Genomic DNA, 25,707 nt, shown 5'->3' with positions numbered 1-25,707 from the left:
AAAAGTCCCAATTCCTCTTCAGATATATTGTTCTTAAAACATATCCTCCTGATTCTTGTACAGTTAATATTTTGAACCTAAGTGTAAATGCTTATTTTTACTAAATTTTGTTTCATCCTGTGATATGTTTCTGTACTCTGTATATATTAACTCTAAAATTCAAAACAAGTCACTGCCTCTCTGGGCCTCAGTTTTCTTATCTACAGTAAAGGATTTGGATCCTATGTTCATTGTTACTACTTATTCTCTCATCTTATATAGTATCTGCCCTTCCAGCCCTATGCAGTTTGTACATTTGATAAGTATCTCATTTGGTTTTGGTATTGGTCAAAAATTTTGGTCAAGATAGTGTTTAATGGCCTTTAGTGCCTGTAGAGTTGACATCTGACTTCTAGAAAATCTGTTCTTCCATATTTCTGTCTTGATTTGATACATTTTGAAATTTTTCTTTTCTTCCAAGTTAAATATCTAGACCTAGAACCTGTATGATTTCAGTACATAAAGGGAAGCAAATATTTATTGAACAGCTGTCATTTTCCAGGCTTTTGTATTCTGTTTTATTTATGTTAGTCCTCATATTGACTTTATTCTAATAGATAATGAAAGTACAACTTAGAAATTAATTTTACTTAGCTGGTAAACGTAAGAGCTAGAATATCAATCTTTGCTCAACTTCTGTTTATTACATCACAATCTATCTTGCTTACACTATTCTTAACAATTCCTGATAGACTTCTTTTTCTTTGTGTTTAAAATTCTGTATACTTTGTTGAAGAACCCTTTTCTAGTTATAGTGATGTTTCTGATTTTAGCTGAGCAGCAGAGTTGGTTTATTACTGAATCCACTGAAAAGACTCAACAACCAAAATTTCAGAACTATTCAAACTGCTTAAAATAGTTTTGACATAATCTTAACAGCATCATTATGAACAGAATGTTGCAAGTTATATGGATCCTATTCACTAAAGTAGGCCATTTATTAAATGGGTAATTTTATGGACCTTCCCTATGTGCTAGGCACTGTGAATGGGCTCTTGTCCTTAAGAGTATCTCAAGTGGAAGCTTTATTAATAATACTTTTTAGCAATTACTGTGTCTCCTTAGAGGTGATAAAGGTAAACTTAAAAATATTATGTTGACCTTAATGCTTTAGCATATCATCATTAGCTAGTTTGTCATTGCTGAAGAAAGGTCTGTTTTATTGCTAAATATATAGACTAGCTCAAAATACCTATGGTGCATTGCTTTTTACTTGATATTCCTTTTATGCAGTTGCTAATTTTCTTTAAAAGTTGCAAAAGAGTACTTCTTTTAAAATTTACATTGCCTTTAATGTTTTAGTGTTTTCCTAGTTTGTCATTTCTTGAAAAAATCCAGTTTTATTTTGTTAAACTTAGAGACTACTGTGTTTGGAAATTTGAAGTAAGGATACAGAATGATGATGTTATTAATTTATTAGGGGGATATTAAAATGTGTTAGAATAGTAAATTTGTCAATAAAAATATGATTATGAAGTATTTTAGTCTCAAACACTGTTGACAGCTCCAAGATTTCCTACCTTCTCAAAATTCTCTTTTCTCTGGGCTTTTATTTAATGCTTTATTACCCTGGTTTTCTTCTTTTATCTTTAACCATTCCTCCCTGCTTTTAAAAAAGATAATCTTTATCATAATATTTTCTTCTTTCTGCCCCATAAGTGTATGCAATTCCCCAAAGCTCTGTTTTTGCTTCTTTTCGGTTTCTCATAACATCAGGGCAGGAAGATTAGAAGAACCAAAGGGCCAAGAGTGTAAGAGGGAAATAGAGAATGTGGGTTAGATCATTCTGAGGTTATCCTCTGACCCATTTTTATCTGGGTGTATGCAATTATGCATATTCAGAGAGACATATTCTCTTTCTTTTAAAAGAATGTAATAAAAATATGCCTTTTGGAGAGACTGCTCTATTTGTAATATGGAATATAGATCAGAGGGAGGCAAGGATAGAAACAAATTGTCTAGTTAGGAAACTATAGCAAACTAGGTAAGAGATGACTGCTTGATTTGATTTAGGGTGTTGGTAGTGGGTTATGTTAAGAAACTAATGGATTTGGGATATATTTAAGAGGTGGAGTCAACAACTTGCTGGTAGATTTGGGGAGAATGGTGAGGGAACAAGTGATCTGAAGGATGAAACTAAAGTTTTATTGTAGACAACTGGTTGAATTGACTGAGATAGAAAAGACTGAAAGAAGAGTCAATTTGAGGGGGAAGATGGGAGATGAGTTATATTTGGTTATGTTGAGTTTGGGATACTTATGGTTTATTCAAATGGAAATGTACCATGTGAGTCAGAAAGGTAGGAGAGAAATCTGTACTGGAGCTGCGTTATTTGTGAATTATCAATATCCAAATAGTAAATAAAATAATATGAATATATTATCTTGCTTTGGGGAAGAATACATAGATGAGAAGGTGGCCAAGAATGGAGACCTGAAGAACTCCAACATTTAAGGGACAGAAAGAAGAATAGGAGCCTTTGAGGGAGGATCTTCCAGAGAGTTTGTAGGTAAATCAGAGACCAAGAAAAGAGATTTTTTTGAGAAGAAGAGAGTAGTCAACAGTGTCATGCTGCAGAAAGTAAGACAAGGACTAAAAAGTCCACTGGATTTGGTAATGGGGCTATTGGTCACTTGATGAGAGCAATTTCTATCATATGGGAATAGAAACTAGATTTCTTTCCCATTTGCCCCATATCTTAAAAGTCACTGAATCCTGTCACTTCTTTTGTTATTGTCTTTCCCTTTCTCAGTAGCACTTCTTTCCATTTTTTTTTAGTACTAGACCGTATACATAGTCTTCAAATTAATAGCAGTTTGAGCACCTACTCTCTCGTAGACTCTGTTGGAAATACAAAGACATGTAAGATATGATTCCTTTTCCAAGGAGGGGGAAGTAAAGGGGAGAAGGGAAGTAGTTTGAGCACTTACTATGTGCCAGGCACTTTATATATGATAACTCGTTGAATCCTCACAGCTATCCTGTGAGGTCAGTTCTATGCCCCTTTTTTTCTTTTTAAATAGAAATGGAAACTAATACTCAGAACCTAAGTGACTTTCCCAAAGTCACAGAGTTGTGGAGCTGGTACTTGAACTCAGATCTGTTTGACTGCAAAGCCTATATGCTTTACTTTTTAATGCTTTACTATCTATGATCTAGTTTCTGAGAATGTAAAATTGCCCAAAAGTTAGACAGCAGTTAATTTAAGCAATAGCTTTGAGATAGATAATCAAAGAAGAAATGCTATAATAACATTTGACTATCATATAAATTATATAGATGATAATTTCTAGACTTAGAGTAATTTTCAGGACAAATATTTTCATTATTCCACCTTGGGATTTTTAGTGCCTGGCAGAGAGTAGATGCTTAATAAATGTTTGAATGAATTTAGAGGGAGAAATGACGGTAAGTGGGGTTAGCTAGGTAGGGCTTTCAGAGGAGGTGGGATTTAGTTTGGGTCTTGAAAGATGAATATAATTTTGAAAGAAAGATGGGGTGGGCTTTCCAGGCCAAAGGACAGAGTAGGTGAAGGATAGCGGGGAGGGAAGTGTAAGGCAGAGGTCGCAAACAGGCAGCCTGTGTGCTGGATAAGGCCTGTAGATGTGTTTTGTGTGGCCTGTCCAGTGTTTTAGAAAAATTGGAATTAGGTATCACATGTCAAAATTTTCATAAAAATCTGAATTTCCTGCGACTATTGAAAAATTGAAAGATTTGGCAAACCTGAGCCAACATTCCTGTAAGAGCTGAGTAACTGCTACCCATTCTACTGGGTGGATGTTTATCTTCTATATGTGGCCAACTTTCATGGTATATATTTACTGGCCTGGCCCATATTAGCAAGTTTGCGACCCCTGATGTATGTTGGGGTTGGGGATGTAGTGGGGTTTGGGAGGACTGTGAATAAGCAAAATTGGGCTGGAATGAAAGGTTTTATTAATGTGAATTATTGGGGAATGTATAGGTAGATTGGAAGCCAAATTGTGAAGGACCTTGAATGTCCCCCTTTAGGGACGGAGGAGCCATTGAAAGTATTTGAATGGGGAGTGACATGTTCAAAGTAGTGTTAAGAAGATGAGCCTGGCAGTAGCCTATAGGATGATGTAAAGTGGGTAAGGTTTTTCTGGTAGTGAGGTCAGTTATGGATCTCTTGTAGCAGTGTATGCATGAGATGATAATGGAATTGAGAGCTATTACAAAGGACTAGCAATGAATTGAATATGGACAGAGGAGACATAATTGGGGGAGAACTAAAGTCGTTAACTGAAAAGGAATCAATACAGGAGTTAGTTTGGTTATGTTTTATATTTGTTTTGTGTTCGGTTTTCGTTATTGTTGTTTACTTTTTCATGGGGGATGCTGGTGAGGGCAGGTGGGACAGGGAAGATCTATTAAATGGTATATGTCACTGTCTAACCTGTGGAAATTTAACATTGGTTTTATAATTGGAGATTGTTTCTACTCTGAGTACTAAACTACTAAAAAGTAAAATGACTTACATAAGAGCCAGTTCCATAGCTCAGGGTAGTTTAGGTGCCCACCTTGCCACTAAACCACATTACTAAGCTGAAAAATCACCTTCTTGTTGTGGCTTTGAGCATTTCACTCCACTTTGGTCCTTCTAAATTCCATGGGTTAGCGCTTTGCTTATTTTGAATTTCACCTTGCATGTTGCAATTACTAGATTTGTCATACTTGTCTTCCAGTTGATGTAGAACATTCTCATGTTCGATTTCTGGGAAACCTGGTATTGAACCTGTGGGATTGTGGTGGGTAAGTACCATCGTCTACTTACTTGTTTGTAAAACCAATGGCAATAACCATGGCTTCTAGTATAATCAAGTATGACAAATATACCTAGAGTAACTGTCATTTATAATAGACACATTGCATACAATTATTTTGTACTTGGCACTTGATTAAAGATCTCTGATTTTTATTAATTGTGGAAATGCCTTCTGTATGTGATATGTTTAAATAACTCTAACACAAACTTCACCTAGATATGTGTAGTATAGGGTAATCATTCCCTCTTTTGCAGGGGCATAAATTGGCTTTCTTTTGCAATGGCATAAATTAGGTGATTTGACACTAGTGCCAAGCTTTCTAGCTATTCTTAGTAGTTTCAATCTCCAGGAAGTCTCAGCACTATAGATCAGACTCTAAGCATATATAATCTGGCTGAGTTACCCACTGTTGGAAGAGTAGGAGACAACTGTACTCACGAACAAGGTACTCACCAAAAAAATATCCCATGATAAATGCACACACTCACTGTGTTTCTATGCTAATGTTGACTGCTACTCTTTGGCTATTTATACCTCTGATCTGAAGCAGCAATGTGTAGTGCACAGTGGTTAGGAATATAAGTACTTGAGTTGGGTTGGGGTTTATATCTCAGCTTTGTTAGCTCTGTTATCTTGGGTAAATCATTTAAACTCTGAGCCACAGTTTCTTGTACAAAATGAATAGTAATGGCACCAACTCAGAGTTATTTTGATAATTAAGTGAGATGATACATATATATATACAAATAAATAAATAAATACATACCAAGAGAGGAGCAGAGGATGGTGTAAATTGTGTCTCAAGAGTTAAGGTAAAGGGCTGGGGAGAGCTCAGTTGGTAGACTGCTTGCCTGTCAAGCACAAGGCCCTGGGTTCAATCCCCAGCAGGGGAGAAAAAAAAAAAAAGAGTTAAGGTAAGACCAGACCTGTTTGCTGTTGTTTGCCCTGTAAATTGAAGCCTTAAGATTATCTTTTGCTTTGATGGAGCTTGAACTGAGGGCTTGCTTACTATATATTTTCCTACCAGACAAGATACTTTCATGGAAAATTATTTCACTAGTCAACGGGACAACATCTTCCGAAACGTGGAGGTTCTGATTTATGTCTTTGATGTGGAGAGCCGTGAACTTGAAAAGGACATGCACTACTATCAGTCATGCCTGGAAGCCATTCTGCAGAACTCCCCAGATGCCAAAATTTTCTGCTTGGTTCACAAAATGGATCTGGTACAGGAGGATCAGCGGGACCTGGTAAGAAATGGAAAAGGTGCTGCACAAAATGGTTGACATGCTTTGCATATTCCTTTTGCAGATATTTGGGTAAATTTGTACCATTCTCTTTTTAGCAGAAAATGTCTCAGAATAAGCTTTCAAATTGAAATCATATCATTTGTTTAAAATAAAAATTCTTAAACACATTTTTCATTGTAAGAGAAATACAATATTCATTTAACAAATAATTTTTAGAATTAGGTAAGGAATCTGACCATGTGACATCACAAAGCATCCTTTATTTATTTTTAAAATATATTTATTGCTCCATGTTTTACTGTCAAGTATAAAAGCCCCATCAGGATTGAAAGGAAGAAAGGTTGTTGCTGTCACTGGGTTGAGTTAGAAACTGGTAGGCATCAGTTCAAGTGCCAACTACACTATGTTAAGCTGTATGCCAGGTTTCTCATAACTGCACTGATGTAGTATGTTTCTCTTGTTTTCTAGCATAAATGGATTAGCACTAGAGAAGACAGTAGGAGGTGAAGTCACCAAGATGGAATAGTAGGAAATATTAGCCTTCATCACCTCTATTAAAAAAATAAATATAGGTAACTACCTGTAAACTAGTATAGCCCAGAGAGGGCTCAAGGACCCATCAGAGAAAAAAATGGAGTAGAAGGCATAAAAGCCTACATAGCTTTGAGACTCCAGGGCTGAGAAATCAAAAACTTAGTCTAGTTCTAGTTCACTTAATATAGGAGAATTAGATTTAAGGTCTGAGGTAAAAGAGAAGATTCTCCCTCTATTTCTTAGGATATAACTCAGGAAAGCAGTTTTAGAATATAATGATCATATAGAAAAATACATTTCTTCCTTTGGTTGTAATGTTAGGGTTTAAGGATATTATTAGACTAAAGGAGTTTTGGTAATAGCTATGGTAAAGAATACTTTTTTCCATGACTAGTTACAGGATTGCCTGTACTGTTCAGTGTTTTGGTGTTTCTAGATTAGTTTGCAGGCTTTCAAAAACCATTTGACAGTGTTCTGCATTTGACTCAGAACTCTACTTTTGAATATCCAGTAGTCTTTTTTGTTCTTTCCCCCTCTGTCTCCCAGAAAACTATATATAAGGGTGGGTCCTGCCAGGCACAGTGGCACACACCTGTAATCCCAGCAACTCTGGAGGCTGGGGTTAGGAGGATTGCAAGTTTGATGCCAGCCTCAATAACATAGTGAGACCCTATGCAACTTAGTGATACCCTGTCTCAAAATTAAAAAATAAAAAGGGCTGAGAATGTGACTTAGTGGTCAAGCAACCCTGGGTTAAATCCCTAGTACCAAAACAAATTTTTTAAAAAATAACTGTGGGTCCTGAGTTTGTGAAGCTTTAAAAATAACTTCAATCTTTAGCCAAAATTACAATTTAAAAATCTAGGGCTGGGGATATAGCTAAGTTGGTAGAGTGCTTGCCTCTCAAGCACTGAGGCCCTGGGTTCAATTCCTAGCACCGCAAAAAAAAAAAAAAAAAAAAAAAAAAAAAATCTAGGACTTTTCAATAAACGAGCTCCTTATGAATGTTTTAATCACTTATAATTTTGAATTATCATCTTATTTTCTAAGTTTCATATGACCATCTCCCAAAGATGTATTAATATTCTTTAAGGGATTTTAATTTTAAGCTTAATATCTTTAATTTCATTAAAGATTTAAAGTTGGATGTTTTCAATTATAAATAGTTACAGTACTTTCCAAAATACAAAGTTCAGTTAAGATTTATTTCCCTGCATGTGCATGTATTTGGTGGTTTTCCAGAAAAATAGAGCAAACGAAATACGTTTGTGTATAGAGAGACAGAAAGAGATGGGAGGAGTATTAAGGAATAGGCTCCACTGAATGTGGAGGCTGGCAGTTCTGAAATCTTGAGAGCGGGTGGTCAGACTAGAAACCCAGAAAAAAGATTCAGTGTTGTGGCTCAAAGCAGAAGGAAATGTGAGGGCAGAATCCCCTCTTCCTTAGAACATCAATCTTTTTCTCTTAATATCTCTTAGATAAAACCTACCCACATTATGGAGGGCAATCTGTTTTGCCCAGTCTACCGAATTAAATGATAATATCATCTAAAAAAGTACTTTTACACTGACATCTAGGCTGCCGTTTTACCAAATGTCAAGTACTATGGCCTTATCATGTTAACACATAAAATTAACCATTATAGTTCACCCCTTTTCAACTAGGCACTCATACACATCTTCTGAAAGATGTGTATTAACTGGAATTAACTTCCAAATAAATATAATAACATGAATATACTTCCACTTAACTTGATATAACTTTGTTGCATACAACTAGAAGTACACTTGGGTAATGTTTATTCTTCTCTCTATCCTATAATTTAAATATTACAATGTAAACAGTACTTAAATATAATACTGATATAAAGTCTATACATCATATGTTCATCATAAATGGATAAAAGAGAAAGACATACTTAGTATATATCCACTTATTCATAACAAAATCATAGAAGATATATATCAAGGAGAATTTTAAGTTATAATTCTCAGTTACAACTACTCATGTGGCCACAGCTTGTATTTGTAATTGCCTTGTTCAATTCTGGATTACCTTTGTACACAGCAAGCACCTCAGCTGGTTGTATTTCTTTATTGGTAGGGTGACCCTAAAACCATTAGTAGACCTAATGGTCTAGGCCATTAGTAGAACTGCCTGAATTGGGTAGTCATCAGTTTTCATTACTTTAATTACAGGGTATGATATTGTTAAGGGATTCCTTGAAGGATCTCTTTTATTCTTGGCATACCTTTCCCTACCTCCATTGTGAAGTAGTAATCCAGTTTCTGCTATGATATTTAGGATTAGTCACCCCATTCAGCCCAGCAACTCCATTTTTTGCCATTTCATTCAAAGTCATAAGGAGCCCATAGTGGCTGAGTGGTAGTTTTAATCTCTAGTTCAGTTGAATTATTGTTATTTTTCCTGGTGGACTCATTCCTGCCATTGGAATTGAGACCTCTAGACCACAGAGTGTAAAGTCATAGAGACAAAAAACAAAAATTTTGTCCTTTACCCTTAGTGATGGTTAGTGGATTACTAAGGGTAATGGTGTCACTCCCATTACTACCCTTTGAATCCTAGAGTCATGAATCCTCAGTGTGTTAGAAAAAACATGAAACATTGGATGCTGACTGAAAGCATATACAGTTTCCTAGCCTGTCTTGCCCCAGCCCTGCAAATTTTTGCCAACTAACTGGCACTGCAGCTGAGCTTTCAAAAGCCCACTCTATCATTCTGTCAAGCCAGCACTTCAGGATGGTTGGGAATATGATAAGAACAATAAAGCCTAGACCCATTGCTTTATTTTATTTGCTGTGAAATGATTTCCTTGATTAGAAGCAATGTCATGTGCCATACCATGATAGTAGATGAAGCAGTATGTAAATCCACAGATGGTAGTCTTGGCAGAAGTATTGTATAAAGGGAAGGTGAATCAATATCCTGAATAAGTGTCTATTCCAATAAGTATAGAATGCTGCCTCTTGCATGATGGAAGCAGACCATTGTAATCAAGTCATCATCACATAAGGACTGGTGCCATTTTATGGATTTGGTGTTAGTCTCTGTTGATGGCAGATTGGGCACCCATCTGTGGCCAGAGCCAGGACAACCTTGGTGAGTGAAAGTCCTTGTTGCTGAGCCCACATATTATTTCCAGCCCTGTCACCATGTCCATTTAGTTTCCTGAACCCACTGAGGTGGGTAAAGATACTGACTGGTATCCACAGAACAGGTCATCCTAGCCACTTGATTATTTAAATCCTCTTTTGTTGAGGTTACCCTTTGATGGGCATTCACTTGAGATACAGATATCTTCACATTTTTTATATATTAAAAGATTTATCTATATACCTTTTCCACAGACCTTGTCACCAGTTTTCCAGTTACATTCCTTCTAAGTCCCTGGTTATCCTGCAAACCAGTTTCTGTAGCTCATGAGTCATAGCTGTATATCTGGTCATTTCTTCTTCCAAGCAAAGTGAACAAACAGGTGCTCAAGGTTCTTTTCACTGGGAGGATTTCCTTTAGGGATGTACCAGAAATGGGCTGCAGACCTACAGCTGTCCACTTCTAGGTGGTGCCCATATATCTTGCAGAACCATCTGTAGATCAAGCCTTAGTCTTCTCTTCCTCAGTGAACTGATTATAGGAAACTCTTCATGAGGTCTTAGGTGCATACTGCAAGAAAAGGCAATGTAGTAGGAATGGGGGACCACAGGTATTTGGGACACTTCTTAAAATGTAACTTATTTGTGTCCTCAAGGCCTTCTTGGACCCAGTCTCGCATATATGACTTTAATTTGGTGGTGGAATGCTGCTGTACATATCTGACTTTACGGCTCGGTAGATTAAATAACAGCCAGTTTGTGATGCACAGCACAGTTCCCATGGTAGCTTGGTGGCCTGTGGGTACATGTTCAGTTTGTATGTACTAAGGCCCAGTAGTGGACCAAGAGCTGTTTCTCAAAAGGAAAGTCATTATCTGTAGAGAATGGTAGGGCTTTGATGCAGTATCCTAAATGTGTGCATTGCAGTTCACCAATAGAGGTCAGAGGCTCCAAGAAGCTTCCCTATTTGCTGCTGACACTTAGAGCATCATTGTATTTGCTAGACAGTATGGGCCAAAAGCAGCTTGCACAGCTGCCTGAACCTGTTGCAGAGCCGCCTTCTGTACTGGGCCCTACTGAAAAGTAGCAGCTTATTGGGTCACTCAGTAAACAAGCTAGAGTAATACATCCAGAGTAATACTCTGCTTTCACAATCCACATAGGCCTACTAGATGATATGCATCTCTTTTAGGTTCCTAAAAAGTTGAGGTAGCATACCCCTGAATTTTTAGTCACAATTATTTCCAGCCTTCTGACATTAGAATGTCTTTCCAGTAAGTCTAGTGTAACTACTTCTTGCTCACTGGGTTCAATCAGCATAATGTCATCAGTGTGATGAACCAGTGCAATATCTTGTAAAAGTGAAAGGTGATCAAGAGCCCTATAAAACTAAATTATAACATAGGACTAGAGAGTTGGTATCTCCCTGAGTAGGTCAGTGAAGGTGTTTTGCTGGTCTTGCTACCTAAAAGCAAACTGCTTCTGGTGGATTTTATAGGCAAGTATGGAGAAAAAGGCATTTGTCAGAAAAATATGTGCATATAGGTACCAGGGGATATGTTAGTTTGCTCAAGGAATTGGACCACATCTGATAACAGCATTTGCAACTGTAGTCACCACCTGAGTAATTTTATGTAAATCCATGTCCAAGAGCTGCCTTCTATAGAGCCTGAAGAGGCAAACTGAATTGGAATGCGGTGGGAATTGATAACCCTATATCTTTTAAGTCTTTGATGGTGGCAGTAATCTGCACAATCCCTTCAGGAGTTCATTATTGCTTTTGGTTTACTGTTTTCCTAGGCAGAGGCAGGTCTAATGGTTTTCATTTGGCTTTTCCTGCCATAATAGCCCTCACGTTACAGATAAGGGAATCAATGTGGGGATTCAGTCAGTTGCCAAGTATGTCTATTCCAAATATGCACTCTGGAATTGGGATATAACCACAGTATGGTTTGGGGGACCCACTGGTCCTGCTGTGAGACAAACCTGAACTAAAACTTTATTGACCACCAACTTTCCTACTCTGGTGGACTGCAGTAACATTTTGTGTCTCCTGGAGTTAGTGTCAGTTCAGAGCCATTGCCCACTCGTCCTCCCAAACGTCAGATCCTTTCCTTTTTCCCAGTGCACAGTCACCCTGGTAAAAGGTCTTAGGTTCTTTTGGAGGAAGCAGAGAGGAAAATTAATAGTATAAATTTTGGGCAGTATAGTGGTGTCCTTCCTTACCTGGACCCAGCCTCCTTTTCATTCAAGATGCTCTAGGTCTGTAAACTGGTACAAGCCTGAGTATCTATTGAGGGGCCATGACTCTGTTCTTATGGTTCAAGTTAGATTTTGGACCACTTGACTTAGACTCTTAAACTTATATAGATCAAGTGAGAATTTAGTAGACTTCCCATTTATTTCACTTCTAAGTACCACCATGATCAACTACCTAAAACCATAGGTCTCTGAGTCAGATTACTCTAATTGCTGTTTTCACTCTGGTGTACATTAAGACAACCACACCTACCTTGCATTTGGTGAGTGTCTCCACCTTGCTCCTACTCCATGATCCAACTACCACCACTGCATTTACGTTTTCCAATTCAGTGGCAGCAGTTCCCAGTGTCAGTTTTGGCCTACAGAGTGATCAGAGTGCAGGGAAGGAAGCTGGGCTCCTCTCACAAATTTATTTCTCACAGTCATGGTGAAAGATCTCTTCTGGAACCTCCCAAGAGTGGTAAGTAGGTCTTAAATGACAAATACATTTGAACATTCCAGTCTCCCTAAGCTTTTGGCTTCCTTCCCTTACGTACTAATGCAGATCAGGTATTTCAACTTCATTTAGTGTAGTCCACTTTTTGGTTCATTTTTTAACCAAGCAACCAAACTGTTAGAACTATGTCTTACCCCTTGAGCTGCAACATTAAATGCAGACCCTCTGTTAAATGAACTCATATTGGTATGTTTGCCCTGATCCAACTTCATGTTCCTTTCCTTATCCCACACTCTTAATATCCATTCCCAAACATATTCCTTGAATTTCCATCTGTGTAAGTTGGAAAAAATTTGTAGTTGTTTTGGAGCGTGGGATACTTCCTCATGACTGACACTTTATACCTCACCTTTAGGAGTCTTTTGGGAATTGAGTCTAGCTATAAGTATAAAGCAAAGAGAGATGGTGAGGGTAAATCAGATCTATTGTGAGGCAGCTACCTCAGGGAAAATTGTTACATTTTCCTTAGGCAAAGTAGCCTTAATTTTAAATAGCAATGGAGTGACTGCTTTTGTTTGCAAACACTCATGAGAATTTAGGAGTTCAGTGTCCTAATCTTCATCAAGATCTTCCCATATGACCCTCATTCCAATTTCCAGAATCCCATTCTTTCAGTCAGCACCCTAACAGAAAATACTCTGCTTGGTTAGGAATTAAATTTGCATTGTGATTTATCCACTTACAGGACGAGAATCCAAGTTTAGTTTTCAGCAGTCTTAGTTCTGCAGCTAAGGGGGTTATGTGTTTCTTTTAGGGCACGTAGAGAAAATATGGAATTATTTATATGGTGCTTAAACTGGGGATTGAAACTTCTGACCTTGTCTTTTTCTTTCCTGACTTGGTCCAGCATAGTTAGGATCAGCCAGCCAATTTCATTACATACTCATCGTTTTGACAAAAATATTTAGTTATATACATGCTCACCTAGAACCTTGGCTCTTACAAGTATTTGATTAGGAATATTCAGTGGTAGTATTTTATGTATCTCTTCTGCCACATCACTGTGCTCTCTTTACTACCAGAAATAGAATTTATTAGCACCTTTAACTCTAATCAAATTAGAGAAATGATCCCAGAAACCCCAAAAACCAATTGAGAAGACTCATCCTTAAAATTCTCCTCTAGAACCCACAATCAGTGCTAACATCTGTACTAGGTTTCTCCAGAGTAATAGGACTAATAGAATGTGTGTGTATGGGTATGCAGAAATGGAGAGAGAGACTGAAAGAGGGAAGAAAGAAGAGTTATTAATTTTATGGAATTAGCTCTCTTTATTATAGAGACTGCAAGTCTGAAATCTGCAGGGCAGGCCAACAGACTAGAGACCTGTGAAAAAGTTGATATTACGGTTAGAGTTTGAAGGCAGTCTGTAGGTAGAGCTCCATTTTTCTCAGTAGTGGAACTTTCTCTTAAGACCTTCAACTGAGAGGATGAGTCCCACCCCCATTAAAGAAAGTAATCTGCTTTACTCAAAGTCAGCTTCTTTAAAAGTTAACCTCTTCAAAAATATCATCACAGCAACATCTGGATTGATGTTTGACCAAATGCCTGGGTTCTCTGGCCTAGTCACATTGTCACAAAAATTAACCATCATGCACATGCTCCCAATCCATTCACTCATGGAAAAATAGCTGTGTATATACACCTCTATAAAGGTTTTCCCCATGTACATATGAGCATATGTACATAGAAACATATCCAAGATTGGTAGATATTTGCATGTATGTGGGGGAGCTATATCTATATGTTGAAATATGTACAGTGCATATGTAAATAATATATATGAATAGACATATTTGGGAGAAATGTATATTAAAAGATTAAATTAAATTTTGATTTACAAAATCTCGATATGGGTATGACTCTTACAATTACCCAGATTTAATGATTTGGAGTGTTAGATATTTTAAGATTCCTCTGTATGATAAATTTTATTTTCCATTATAGTGCTTCCAATGTGTATAGAGCACGCACAGTATAATCCTGAAGAATTCTAGTAACCATTAGCACTTTTAGATGTGTCCTGAAATAATTTCTGTCATTCCAGTTTGTGAAATAAGGTACATACTCCAAATTCTTCTTAAGGAACAAAAGCTCCTGATTAAAATATGTTGAAATAGTTACATCATAGATTTTGCAGTCAAAGAGGAGAGCTGTTATGCTGATCAGTATGTTGGACCATTTAATTCAGATTTTTAAAGAGCGAGAAGAAGACCTGAGGCGTTTGTCTCGCCCATTGGAATGTTCTTGTTTCCGAACATCTATCTGGGATGAAACTCTCTATAAGGTGTGTATGTTTCCTAAGTTCTTTCATTTTAAGAGCATGAAAAAGAGCTAGAAGAATATTAACAAAATTGAAAGAAATTGAAATTTAAACAATTTCATATCCATCTTGATATGTTGTACTAAAAAATGAAATAATCTGCAACAAATTGTTTGAAGAGTACCAAACTTAACATTAACAGATTTTGGTTTTGATCTTACATTGGGTCGACATTGTTACCAATTCACACTGAACTAGCCAGTTTGGGTATGATTAATTTGATACTGAGCTTTGTGAAAGAGAAATTTTACTCACTGGCCATCATCCATTTTGACCTGTTGTGGTCTCAATGCTGATTTGAGTTGTATCTTGTATACAGGTACCTCTACATGATAATGATATAAGCTAGCCTACCTAAGTTTGAAAAATACTTAGTGGAGAGACTGGAGAAGGGAATCTTAGAATGAGACATGTTATGCCTAGTGTACAGTAGCTTCAACTTTCATGCCAGAATGGAGACCAGCATTCTTTCAACCAGGATTGTTCCCCTTGCTGGAATGGATACCACACTGCTTGAAGTAATTGTAGAGGTTATAACGATAATTCTGTATGGATGAAGCTGAAATTACCTATTGGCACATAAGCTCCTGCTTCTTCCCTTTTTCCTACTGATCTAGTGATTTAAGGACTGTCTCCTTTTGGATCCTCCTGTGGTCAGACCTTTCCTTCAGACTGCTTCTGGTATCCATTGACAAGTCTGACTCTGGGTGGCAAAGGATCCTTCTCTGTCATTGATAGCTAGAGCCTCAGTATCAACTGCATCTGACAAGTGTCTACAACCAGAAGCACAGAAACCTGACTTGCCAAGGAGAAAAGCCATTGGACTTTAAAAATAGCCATTTTTTAAACTCATTCACTTTTTTCCCCAATATTATGTTGACCCAGCCTCACTCTAATAACATCATTTTGAGATACCTGTCTAGGAAGTACTGTTCTAGATTAATATGGGCCGAATTTCTCAAAGCCTTATTCCCATAGAACAGGTAACCGTGAATAAGGATGGACATGACGCACTGATAAGAACCAACTGCGGTGTGAAGGATGGCAATACATAACACGACCAAAGACAATTGGCTAATCACAACACTGCTGTGAGTGACAATGTCTCTGCTGTGGTTAGCTTTGGTGCCTTCTCCAAGGTAAATTCAGCAGTGACATTAACACCGACCTGGGAACTTGGAACCTGAACCCCTATGCCTAAGTAATAAAACTAATTGGAACAGAGACATGGCACTACTATTCCTTACATCAATGTTGCATAGAACTGACTTAAATTTTTATATTAAGTTTTATTCAACAAGCACTCATTGCCTATCTGCTTGATGCTCTTGCATACCCAGCTGACTAAGATCAGGTTCCTGCTGTCTAGTAGGGGAGAGAAGAAGAAAGTACACCTAACCAGTCAAGTTGGAATGAAAGTGAAGAAAGTATTATAATGGAAATACAAATAAAAGGGTCTTAAGAGAATAGAGGGAGGGTGTGGATAATTTCAACTGCTTACATTAGCCATACTCCTCTGGATGAAGTCAGTTTTAGGCAAACACACAATGGATTTTAAAATTCAGTTGGATCAATAATTTTTCCACATGACAACGAACTTTTGGGAATGATAATGCCACTAGTTTCTCTTGGAATGGTATATTACACCATTGAAGGGAGGAGCCATTTGTCCACGTGGCTCTGATATTTTCACAAAATTGATTTGTGGGTATGTTTCATATAGCATTATTAGGTTCTGATCTTTAAAGAAATTTGCACTGTTGGATTTAAATGTTTGTCAAAGGTCCAGATTAAAAGCTTTTTAACACAGTAGATCATATTTTGCTACTTTTTTCCTAAGGCAACATAATGGCATTAAATCATTTGTTTACTTTTAATTATCAATGGAAAGAAGTTTCTCCAGCATTTCAAAAAAGTGTATCAACTTAAAAATATTCAATTCAAAAATAAAAATCAAATATTAGCTTCATTTTCTCATTTCATTTGTGTTATATTTAATGTCAGTATTTGGGATTCAATTGTCATCATATTTTGCTGTTTGTATGTGGTAGTGTATTTACTCATTTCAAAGGTCTGGGACTTGCTGCCTGTTACTAATACTGCATTGTGCTTCTGTTCTGTTAGGCTTGGTCCAGCATTGTTTATCAGCTGATTCCCAATGTTCAGCAGCTGGAAATGAATCTAAGGAATTTTGCTGAAATTATTGAGGCTGATGAAGTACTTCTGTTTGAGAGAGCTACTTTTCTAGTAAGAACTTTTTGTTTTAAAGATATATTTCACACTGTACCTTCTATTCAGGAACAGAGAATAGCACGTTTCTGTTTTAAGAAGAAACTTTTTCCCTTGTGTCATTACTTCAGCATACTCAGCCCTATTTATAAAGTAATATTGTTGACAAGTGATCTGAAAGAAGTCCTTTGGTGTTTAGCTCTTTGGCAACTAGTAAACCATAGATTTTTGCAGGTAGACTGTATTAGAGGGTTTAGATTATTTCTGCTAATAACCATTTATTTGTGATGAAGGATTCCTATTTCCTCCTGACTTTTATTATTAAATTTAGGGTATTGTCCTTTTGAGATAATTATTTTCCCTCTCTTTTCTCCAAAAGACTGAGGTGAAAACTTTTTAACATGGAAGAGAAGTAATGGTCAACTCAGTGATGTAGCTAAGAGCAGATGGAGAATTTAAGGGGAAAAGATGCATGTTGGTACTTTTACTTTTGTATAAATTGAACTTAGAAACTGTATAAGACCACACTGTTTTGTACAGCCCTGAATAGAAGATGCAAAAGCTAGTATTATCTTTATGAATAATTTTTAATAGCAGTGATAGAAAATAATTTGAGATGTTACAACACAATGGATAAATAAGTAATTGTTAACTAGCTTAGGAAATGTAACTCTAAGAGCAGCTCCCAGTAAATAATTTGTTTCTGAATTCTACCACTACTTGGTAATTTTAGATGCATTTCTTAGTTTCTCTGAGCTTGTTTCCCCTTTTTTAAAATGGGGATAAAACTTATCTGTATCATAGGTTTATCATGTAGATTAAAATGGGATATGGTAAAGTTAAGCACATATCATAAGCTTTGATGTAGAATTGGTGAACTATTAAATGTTGGTTCCCTTTGATACTATAACAACAGAGGGTAGAGATTATAAAGTACAATTCCTCTGTTCCTTTGTAGAAATATTACTTATAGTCGTAGCAGCACTGTGGAGCCATCCTGCCTGCTAGCTGATGTAACTGAGGTAAGGAGTCCTAACTAGAGTGAATTTCTGCCTCAGTCCAGTGGCATGGATTACTTTCTTGAAATTACTACTCCAAACCCATTTTTTCCTGCTAGTGTGAGTGACAGCAAGCAAGTAAACTATTCCATCTGTCTCAATATGCATGACACAACAGGACTCTGCTTCTGCTGTATTCCCCTGCCACATCTACACATGGTCATAGAGGATAACCTAACATGAACTCTATTACTCAATGACAATAACAGGTAGCTTTTGTTTCTCTTGATGACCAAGCTTTAATGTGATTGACAATTTTTACTGAGGGGGATAAGTCAAGCAAGGTGGATCTGTCCTTCTCTTTGTTATGCAAATTATAAGTTGAAGGTTTCATGTTATCTCAGGGTATTTCCCTGTGAATTTTCTTTTGGCAATTGACTCATTTTTGCTTTCTACTAGAAATATTGCATTTGACCTTTAGGGTACTTATATGATTTTACTAAAATCTGAAAGTGTTAAGGAAAGTATTTTCAGGTTTTTAACTGGTGTGGGTATTTACCCTGAGTAGATTCATTTAAGGATAGTCAGTTCTCAAGGGTTGAAATCATCTAGTTAGGCTTCTTAAATATAATTCCCAAAGCTACTTGGTTATACACTTCATTAAAGTTAAATACATTAATAACACTTCGAGAATGGATAGGGCTGGGTGCAGTGGCACTTGCCTGTAATCCCAGTGGCTCAGGAGACTGAGGCAGGAGGATCATGAGTTCAAAGCCATCCTCAGCAAAAGTGAGGTGCTAAAGAAACTCAGTGAGACCCTGTCTCTAAATAAAATACAAAATAGGGCTGGGGATGTGGCTCAGTGGTTGAGTGCCCCTGAGTTCAGTCCCTAGTACTCCCCCCCCCCCCCAAAAAAAAAAGAATGGTTAGAGATTTTAATTTATTTTCCTTGTTTCCTGTGTTTTTAAAATCAAAGATCATCCTGTGAAATATTGAAATAAGGTGAACATCTAATGATTAAATGTTGAGAATTAAAAATTAAATTAAAAATTGAGAATGAACATCAGTGAATCAAAATACAGCTACTCCTTGACTCAGGATGGGTTTGTGTCCTGATAAACCCACTGTGAGTTGAAAATGCATTTAATGGACCTAATGTACCAAACATTATAGCTTAGCAACACAAGTACACTGAAATGTATCTGTTGTTTACACTTATAATCTTGTGGCTATCTGGGAGTTATGGCTCACTGCTGCTGCCCAGCATCAGAAGAGATTATCAGTATCATATATCCCTAGCATGGGAAAATTTAAAATATGGTTTGTACTGAATTCCTATCACTTTCACACAATTATAAAGTCAAAAATTGAACGATCATAAGTCAAAGACAATATGTAGAATACTTAAATGATCTAATAATGTTATAACCAAACAATACTGAATAGGTCATCTGGATGGATTTTGAAATCACATACAATCTTAAAAAAGATATGAGACAGAGAGAAGATGGTAAGCCAGGTGATCAAGAAACTAACAAATATCTGCTTTGAGTAACAGCAGAGGGTTATATGAGTATTTTGCCTGGATTCAAAGAACAATGTTCCTTTTCACAGGTGATTTCTCATTATCAGTGTAAAGAGCAGCGTGATGCCCATAGATTTGAGAAAATCAGCAACATTATTAAGCAATTCAAGCTAAGCTGCAGGTAAGAGATCTTATAGGTATGATATATTAATTTCTGGAAAAAAATCATTTTTGAGAAGTTCAAATAACTATAGTTGTTGACTGAACTTCTATGTTCATAATGATTGTATAAATCAAAAAGAAAATTGAACTCCAAGGGGAGCCTGCAGTTGACTGAAATACAGATCATTGTTCTTTCATGCAAACTCAACTAATACAGAAGCATTTGAGAAATATGAAACGTGTTTAGTATTATTTGGAAAGAAATAAACAGAATAATCAAAGAGTTTTGAAAAGAAAGAGACTTTGCCCTACGAAATACCAAAATTGACTTATAAAACTATAGTAATTGAAGTAGCGAGATACTGATTCAGAAATGATACAGAAGAGAGTTTAGAAATGTCTAATTATGGTGTGTATCTGCTTTGATTAAAGAAAACTTGAGCTTCAATATTACAAATAGAGGGAGAACGAATGGCTGAACATCATAATTAAGCAAAGATTTAAAATCAAATTCTTACCTGATAAAACCTTGATGCCTAGAGTAGGGATAAGTTTACCTGCTTTACACCTTAGTATACTTTGAGACTTTCTGGAGTGTTTATGCTAACATTTTTCAAGAAGAAATAGCAAATAACAAACAAATATAATTGCCTTGTTCATTTTCAAAGAAATGGGGCAATTTCTTGAATATAAATGTAACATCAAACAGATATAAGTATTAATCACCAAGATAGAGAAAATCCAAAGAAGGATGCTTCTTAAATATTAGAGAAGTCATTTTTCACATGATTTTACAACATAGATCTAGATCTAAGCCTATTTTCATTTCTTAGTCAATATCACATCCTAGCCTACTTTCCATTCCAGTCACACTCTAAAACATGTTAAATTCAATTTTAGACTTCCCTTGTAAACTTTCACATGATAAATTAAGGTATAATAATATTATTAAAATGTTTAACTTAAAAGATAAGAGCTTCTTATATTGTTACTATTTTATTTTCTTTAACCACTTTATTCCTTTCTTCTATAGCAAGTTGGCTGCCTCTTTCCAGAGTATGGAAGTCAGGAACTCTAACTTTGCTGCTTTCATTGACATCTTTACATCTAACACTTATGTGATGGTTGTGATGTCTGATCCATCCATTCGTAAGTTTAAATTTACATGACATATATTCAAAGCCACATATTCTTTAAGCACCTGCCCTAGAGGTAGTACTTTACTAGATATTTAAAAACTATTTTACATTGGGGATGGTTATACAACAATATGAAAATACTTAATCATACTCAATCATACACTTGAAAATGGTTAACATGGCTGGGCACAGTGGTACATGCCTGTTAATCCTAGCAACTTGGGAGGCTGAGGCAGGATCACAAGTTCAAAGCCAGACTCAACAAAGGCAAGGTGCTAAGCAACTCAGTGAGACCCTGTCTCTAAATAAAATACAAAATAGGGCTGGGCTGGAGATGTGGCTCAGTGATCTAGTGCCCCTGAGTTTAATCCTTGGTACTCCCCCCGCCCAAAAAAAAGGTTAGCATGGTAAATTATATGTAAATTTTACTATAATAAAAAAATTAGTAACAGTGGTGAATAGGGGTTTTTGTTTAGTAGACACATTTTGAAGCTGAAAAATAATTTTACCTCTAGGGTCTGGTGTTTTTCTTCATGGGAACTTCAGAAAGCAAGTGACTAAAACTAGGAATTTTAAAGAAAAGAGAAGCCAACCATGATTTATGCTTATTGGATCTTTTTAGTTATACATGACAGCAGAATCCATTTTGATATAATTATACAAGCATGGAATATATCTTATTCTAGTTAGGATCCCATTCTTAGGGATGTACATGATGGTGGCATTCATGTACATGGGGAAGTTATGTCAGATTCATTCATTTCCTTTCCCTATCCCCTCTCCCTTCCCTTCATTCTCCATTGTCTAATCTACTGAACTTCTATTCTTTCCTTCTCCTCTCCCCCTTATTGTGGGTGGCTTCCATATATCAGAGAAAACATTTGACCTTTGGCTTTTTGGAACTGGCTAATTTAATTTAGCATGAAGGTCTCCACATTCATCCATTTTCAGGCAAATGTCATAAAATCATTCTTCTTTATGACTGAGTAGTATTCCACATTTTCTTTATTCATTTATCTGTTGAAGGGCACCTAGGTTGGCTCCATAGCTTAGCTATTGTGAATTGAACTGCTATAAATATTGATGTGGCTACATCACTATAGTATGCTGGTTTTTAAGTACTTTGGGTATATACCAAGGAGTAGGATAATTGGGTCATTCCAAGTTTTGTGAGGAATCTCCATACTGCTTTGCAGAGTGGTTGCACCAATTTGCAGTCTTATCAGCAATGTATAAATGAGCCATTTTCTCCACATCCTCACCAACAGTTATTTTTACTTGTATTCTGAATAATTGCCATTCTGACTGGAGTAAGATGAAATCTCACTGGAGTTTTAATTTACATTTCTCTAATTGCTGGAGATGTTGCACATTTTTTCATATATTTGTTGACCATTCATATTTCTTCTGTAAAGTGTCTGTTCAATTCCTTTGCCCATTTACTGATTGGGGTTTTGTTTTTTGTTCTTTTGTTTTTTGGGATTTTTTTTGATATTAAGTTTTTTGAGTTCTTTTATATCCTGGAAATGAATATTCTGTCTGAGGTGCAGGTGGAAAAGATTTTCTCCTATTCTGTAGGCTCTCAATTATTTCCTTTGCTAAAAAGAAGCTTTTTAGTTTGATGCCATCCCATTTATGGATTTTTAAAAAACATTTTTTAGTTGTCAATCGACCTTTTTTTATTTATTTACATATGGTGTCAAGAATCGAACTCAGTGCCTCACACATGCCAGGTAAGAACTCTACTACTGAGCCACAACCCCAGCTCCCATTTATAGATTATTGACTTTACTTCTTGTGCTTTAGAAGTCTTGTTAAGGAAGTCAGATCCTAAGCATATATGTTGGACTGTTGGGCCTATATTTTCTTCTAGTATGTGCAGGGTTTCTGGTCTAATACCTAGGTCTTTGATATACTTTGAGTTGAGTTTTGTATAGGGTAAGAGAGAGGGGTTAAATTTCATTTTACTACATATGGATTTCCAGTTTTCCTAGCACCATTTGTTGAAGAGGCTATTTTTTCTCCAATGTAGGTTTTGGTACCTCTATCTAGTATGAGGTAATTGAATTTGGGGGTGGGGGTTGTTCCTGCATCTTCTATTCTGTTCCATTGGTCTTCATGCCCATTTTGGTACCAATACCTTGTTAGTTTTGTTATTATAGTTGTTTAGTATAATTTTAGGTCTGGTATTGTGATGCCTCCTACTTAGTTTTTCTCACTAAGGATTGCCATGGCTATTCTGGGCCTCTTATTTTTCCAAAAGAATTTCATGACTGCTTTTTCTATTTCCTTGAAGAATGTCATTGAAATTTTAATGGTAGTTGGATTGAATCTGTATAGTGCTTTTGGTAGTATGGCCATTTTGACGATATCAATTCTGCCTATCCAAGAACATGGGAAGTCCTTCCATATTCTAAGGTCTTCTTCAGTTTCTCTTTAAAGTCTTTAGGGTTGTGTTAAAGATTTTTCAAAGGATGGTCTATATAACCTCTGAACTTTTAAATGCCAGTTTTATGTCATTGCATAATCCTGTGTGCCACACATTCCCATCTTTCTGTTATGTGCATTAAGGGAAGTATAATAGCCATATGTACTACAAACATTGAGATAAAACTTTTTGCACTATTTCTAGAAGTTTAAATTTTCTATCATTTACTGACTTTTCCTATACTAGGCTAATATTAAAGCATAACATAAGGTAATGGATTTTATTCTGTTAGTCCCAAACCTAAATTTTGTGTTTAGAATATGAGCAGATGTCCTTCAGAAAGATTAAACTTTGATAGCTTGGAAGTGCCTTTTCGTATATGTTCTCTGTGACATACACTGAAGGATTTGGCTCTCTTTTGTGTATTTGTTTTACTAGTTAAACATTCCTTTGGCTCCCCATATTTATTCTGCTGTGTATTTCCCCACTCCTACCCTCAGCTTCTGCAGCTACTCTGATCAACATCCGCAATGCCAGGAAACATTTTGAAAAGCTGGAAAGAGTGGACGGACCAAAGCAGTGTCTTCTCATGCGCTAAACATTGCTTAATACTATTTCACACAAAAATTAAAACACTGTTTATTAATTAATCTTAATGTCGTATTTATATGTGTAGGCCCTGAAATGTTCTGATGCTTACCACTTCTGTGTTTCTTCTCTAGTCCCTAGTCTTAATGTTTAACTTTGAATGCTATTTACTCAAATAGCCAGTGAGGAGTTAGGTGAACTGTCCTTAAAGTTGGTGTAACATAAAAGTAGGTGATATATGTAAGTGTTCTGATAATCTGGTTCTAATAGTGTTTAAATGTTGTGATAATCTGGTTCTAATAGTGTTTAAGTGTTCTGATAACTTGGTTTCAGTAGTTGTGTATGCCAAAGCCTTTCCCAGCATCCTCTTGTATTCCTCAGTAGATAGTAACCTATAAGTTTGAATATTACTGTTTTCTCAGCATGCATTAAAATATTCCTTAACTTCAACTGTAAATAAACTTTTGCTGTTAGGGATTTCAGTGTCTGTTTTTTTTCCCCTTGTTTCTTCATCTCTGCCCTAAGAAAGAGTGACAGAATTGCACAATTATCCTAGTGAAGGAGACAATGTTGGATGGAAGAATGGAGCCAAATTATAGCCTTAAAGCTAGACAGAAGAGTTTAGACATACAGTATCTAAATGCAGTCAGAACTAGGAAAGCATTGTGAACAATTGAGCACGAGAATTATGTGAAAGCAATTTGGAAAGAAAATTTGCCATGGCTACGTGGACTGACAGCAGTTGGGGAAGCTGCTAATAATCCATGTCCAAAGCATCTGGATTGAAGGTCTGTTGCAGGATACAACTCAAGAAGGAATAAATAATAAGTGGATGGGAAATGTATGAGGATTTATGAGATGAAATCTTTCTTCAAGGTCCAGCAACAGTTAATTTTATATATTCCATAGCACTTCTTGGGATGTAACTTCATTATTCTAGTAGAACTCTATGAAAACCTTTTATAAGCTGGGAGTTTGATGAGTTGTCCCCCAAAAGCTCGCATGTGAGACAATGGAAGAAGATCAGAGAAGAAATGATTGAGTTATGAGAGTCTTAACCCAATCAGTGAATTAATAACCTGATGGAATTAATTGAGCAGTATCTGAAAGCTGGCGTATGACTGGGTATTGGGGGTGTGACTTTGGGGTATATATTTGTATCTTGTGAATAGAGTCTCTCTGCTTTCTGATCATCATGTGAGCTGCTTTCCTCCACAACACTCTCACCATGGTATCCTGCCTTACCTTCAGCCCCAAGAAATTGAACCTGCTGTCTGTGGACTGAGACCTCTGAAACTAGGAGCCCCCAAATAAACTTTTCCTACTCTATAATTGTGCTGGTCAGGTATTAGTCACAACCATAAAAAAGCTGACTAATACAGAAATTGGTACCGAGAAGTGGGGTTGGTGCTGTGACTAACCTGACCATGTGTTTCACAAGATTTTTGCACTTTTTGGAATTGGTGGGAGAAATTTTGAGATGTTTAGTAGTGCAAGCTGGGAATGCTTTAGATTGTTGTAAGCAGAGCTTAATTCTGGTGGGAACTTAGATGATCAGAATGCCAATAGTATGTGGACAGTGAAGACAGGGCTCAAGAGGGTTTAGAGGAAAAGGAGAACACTATTGGTAGTTGGTAGTTGGTAATTGGACTAGAGGCCATTCATGTTATGTTCTGACCGAGAAGTTGTCTGCATTTTGCCCATATTCTGAGACTTGTGAGACTGATTTTAAAAGTGATGGACTTATTAATCTGGTGGAAGAAATATCTAGACAGCTTAGCATTTAGGTGGTGGCATGGATATTACTGGTAGCTTTTAGGCAAATTTATTGTGA

The 25,707-nt window shown here is 36.5% G+C and overlaps 1 protein-coding gene across 3 annotated transcripts in view; it reads left to right on the top strand.

Moving 5' to 3' along the window:
* The window catches only part of Rragb (Ras related GTP binding B), a 30,556-nt gene extending 5,375 nt beyond the window's left edge, over window positions 1–25,181 (top strand). The window contains exons 4-11 of one of the 3 annotated variants that reach the window (XM_047535686.1): window positions 2,818–2,901; window positions 4,746–4,812; window positions 5,854–6,076; window positions 14,673–14,768; window positions 16,929–17,051; window positions 19,646–19,737; window positions 20,752–20,867; window positions 23,786–25,181. In XM_047535686.1, coding sequence (XP_047391642.1) covers window positions 2,818–2,901; window positions 4,746–4,812; window positions 5,854–6,076; window positions 14,673–14,768; window positions 16,929–17,051; window positions 19,646–19,737; window positions 20,752–20,867; window positions 23,786–23,883 — 899 coding nt within the window. In that variant the 3' untranslated portion in view covers window positions 23,884–25,181. The remainder of the gene's footprint in view (window positions 1–2,817; window positions 2,902–4,745; window positions 4,813–5,853; window positions 6,077–14,672; window positions 14,769–16,928; window positions 17,052–19,645; window positions 19,738–20,751; window positions 20,868–23,785) is intronic. The other 2 variants (XM_047535683.1, XM_047535684.1) reach the window with 2 other exon arrangements.
* The last annotated feature ends 526 nt before the right edge of the window (window positions 25,182–25,707 follow it).

The sequence above is a fragment of the Sciurus carolinensis genome, chromosome X, assembly GCF_902686445.1.
Source record: "Sciurus carolinensis chromosome X, mSciCar1.2, whole genome shotgun sequence".
Taxonomy (NCBI): domain Eukaryota; kingdom Metazoa; phylum Chordata; class Mammalia; order Rodentia; family Sciuridae; genus Sciurus; species Sciurus carolinensis.
This window is presented reverse-complemented; position numbering and strand designations above follow the sequence as displayed.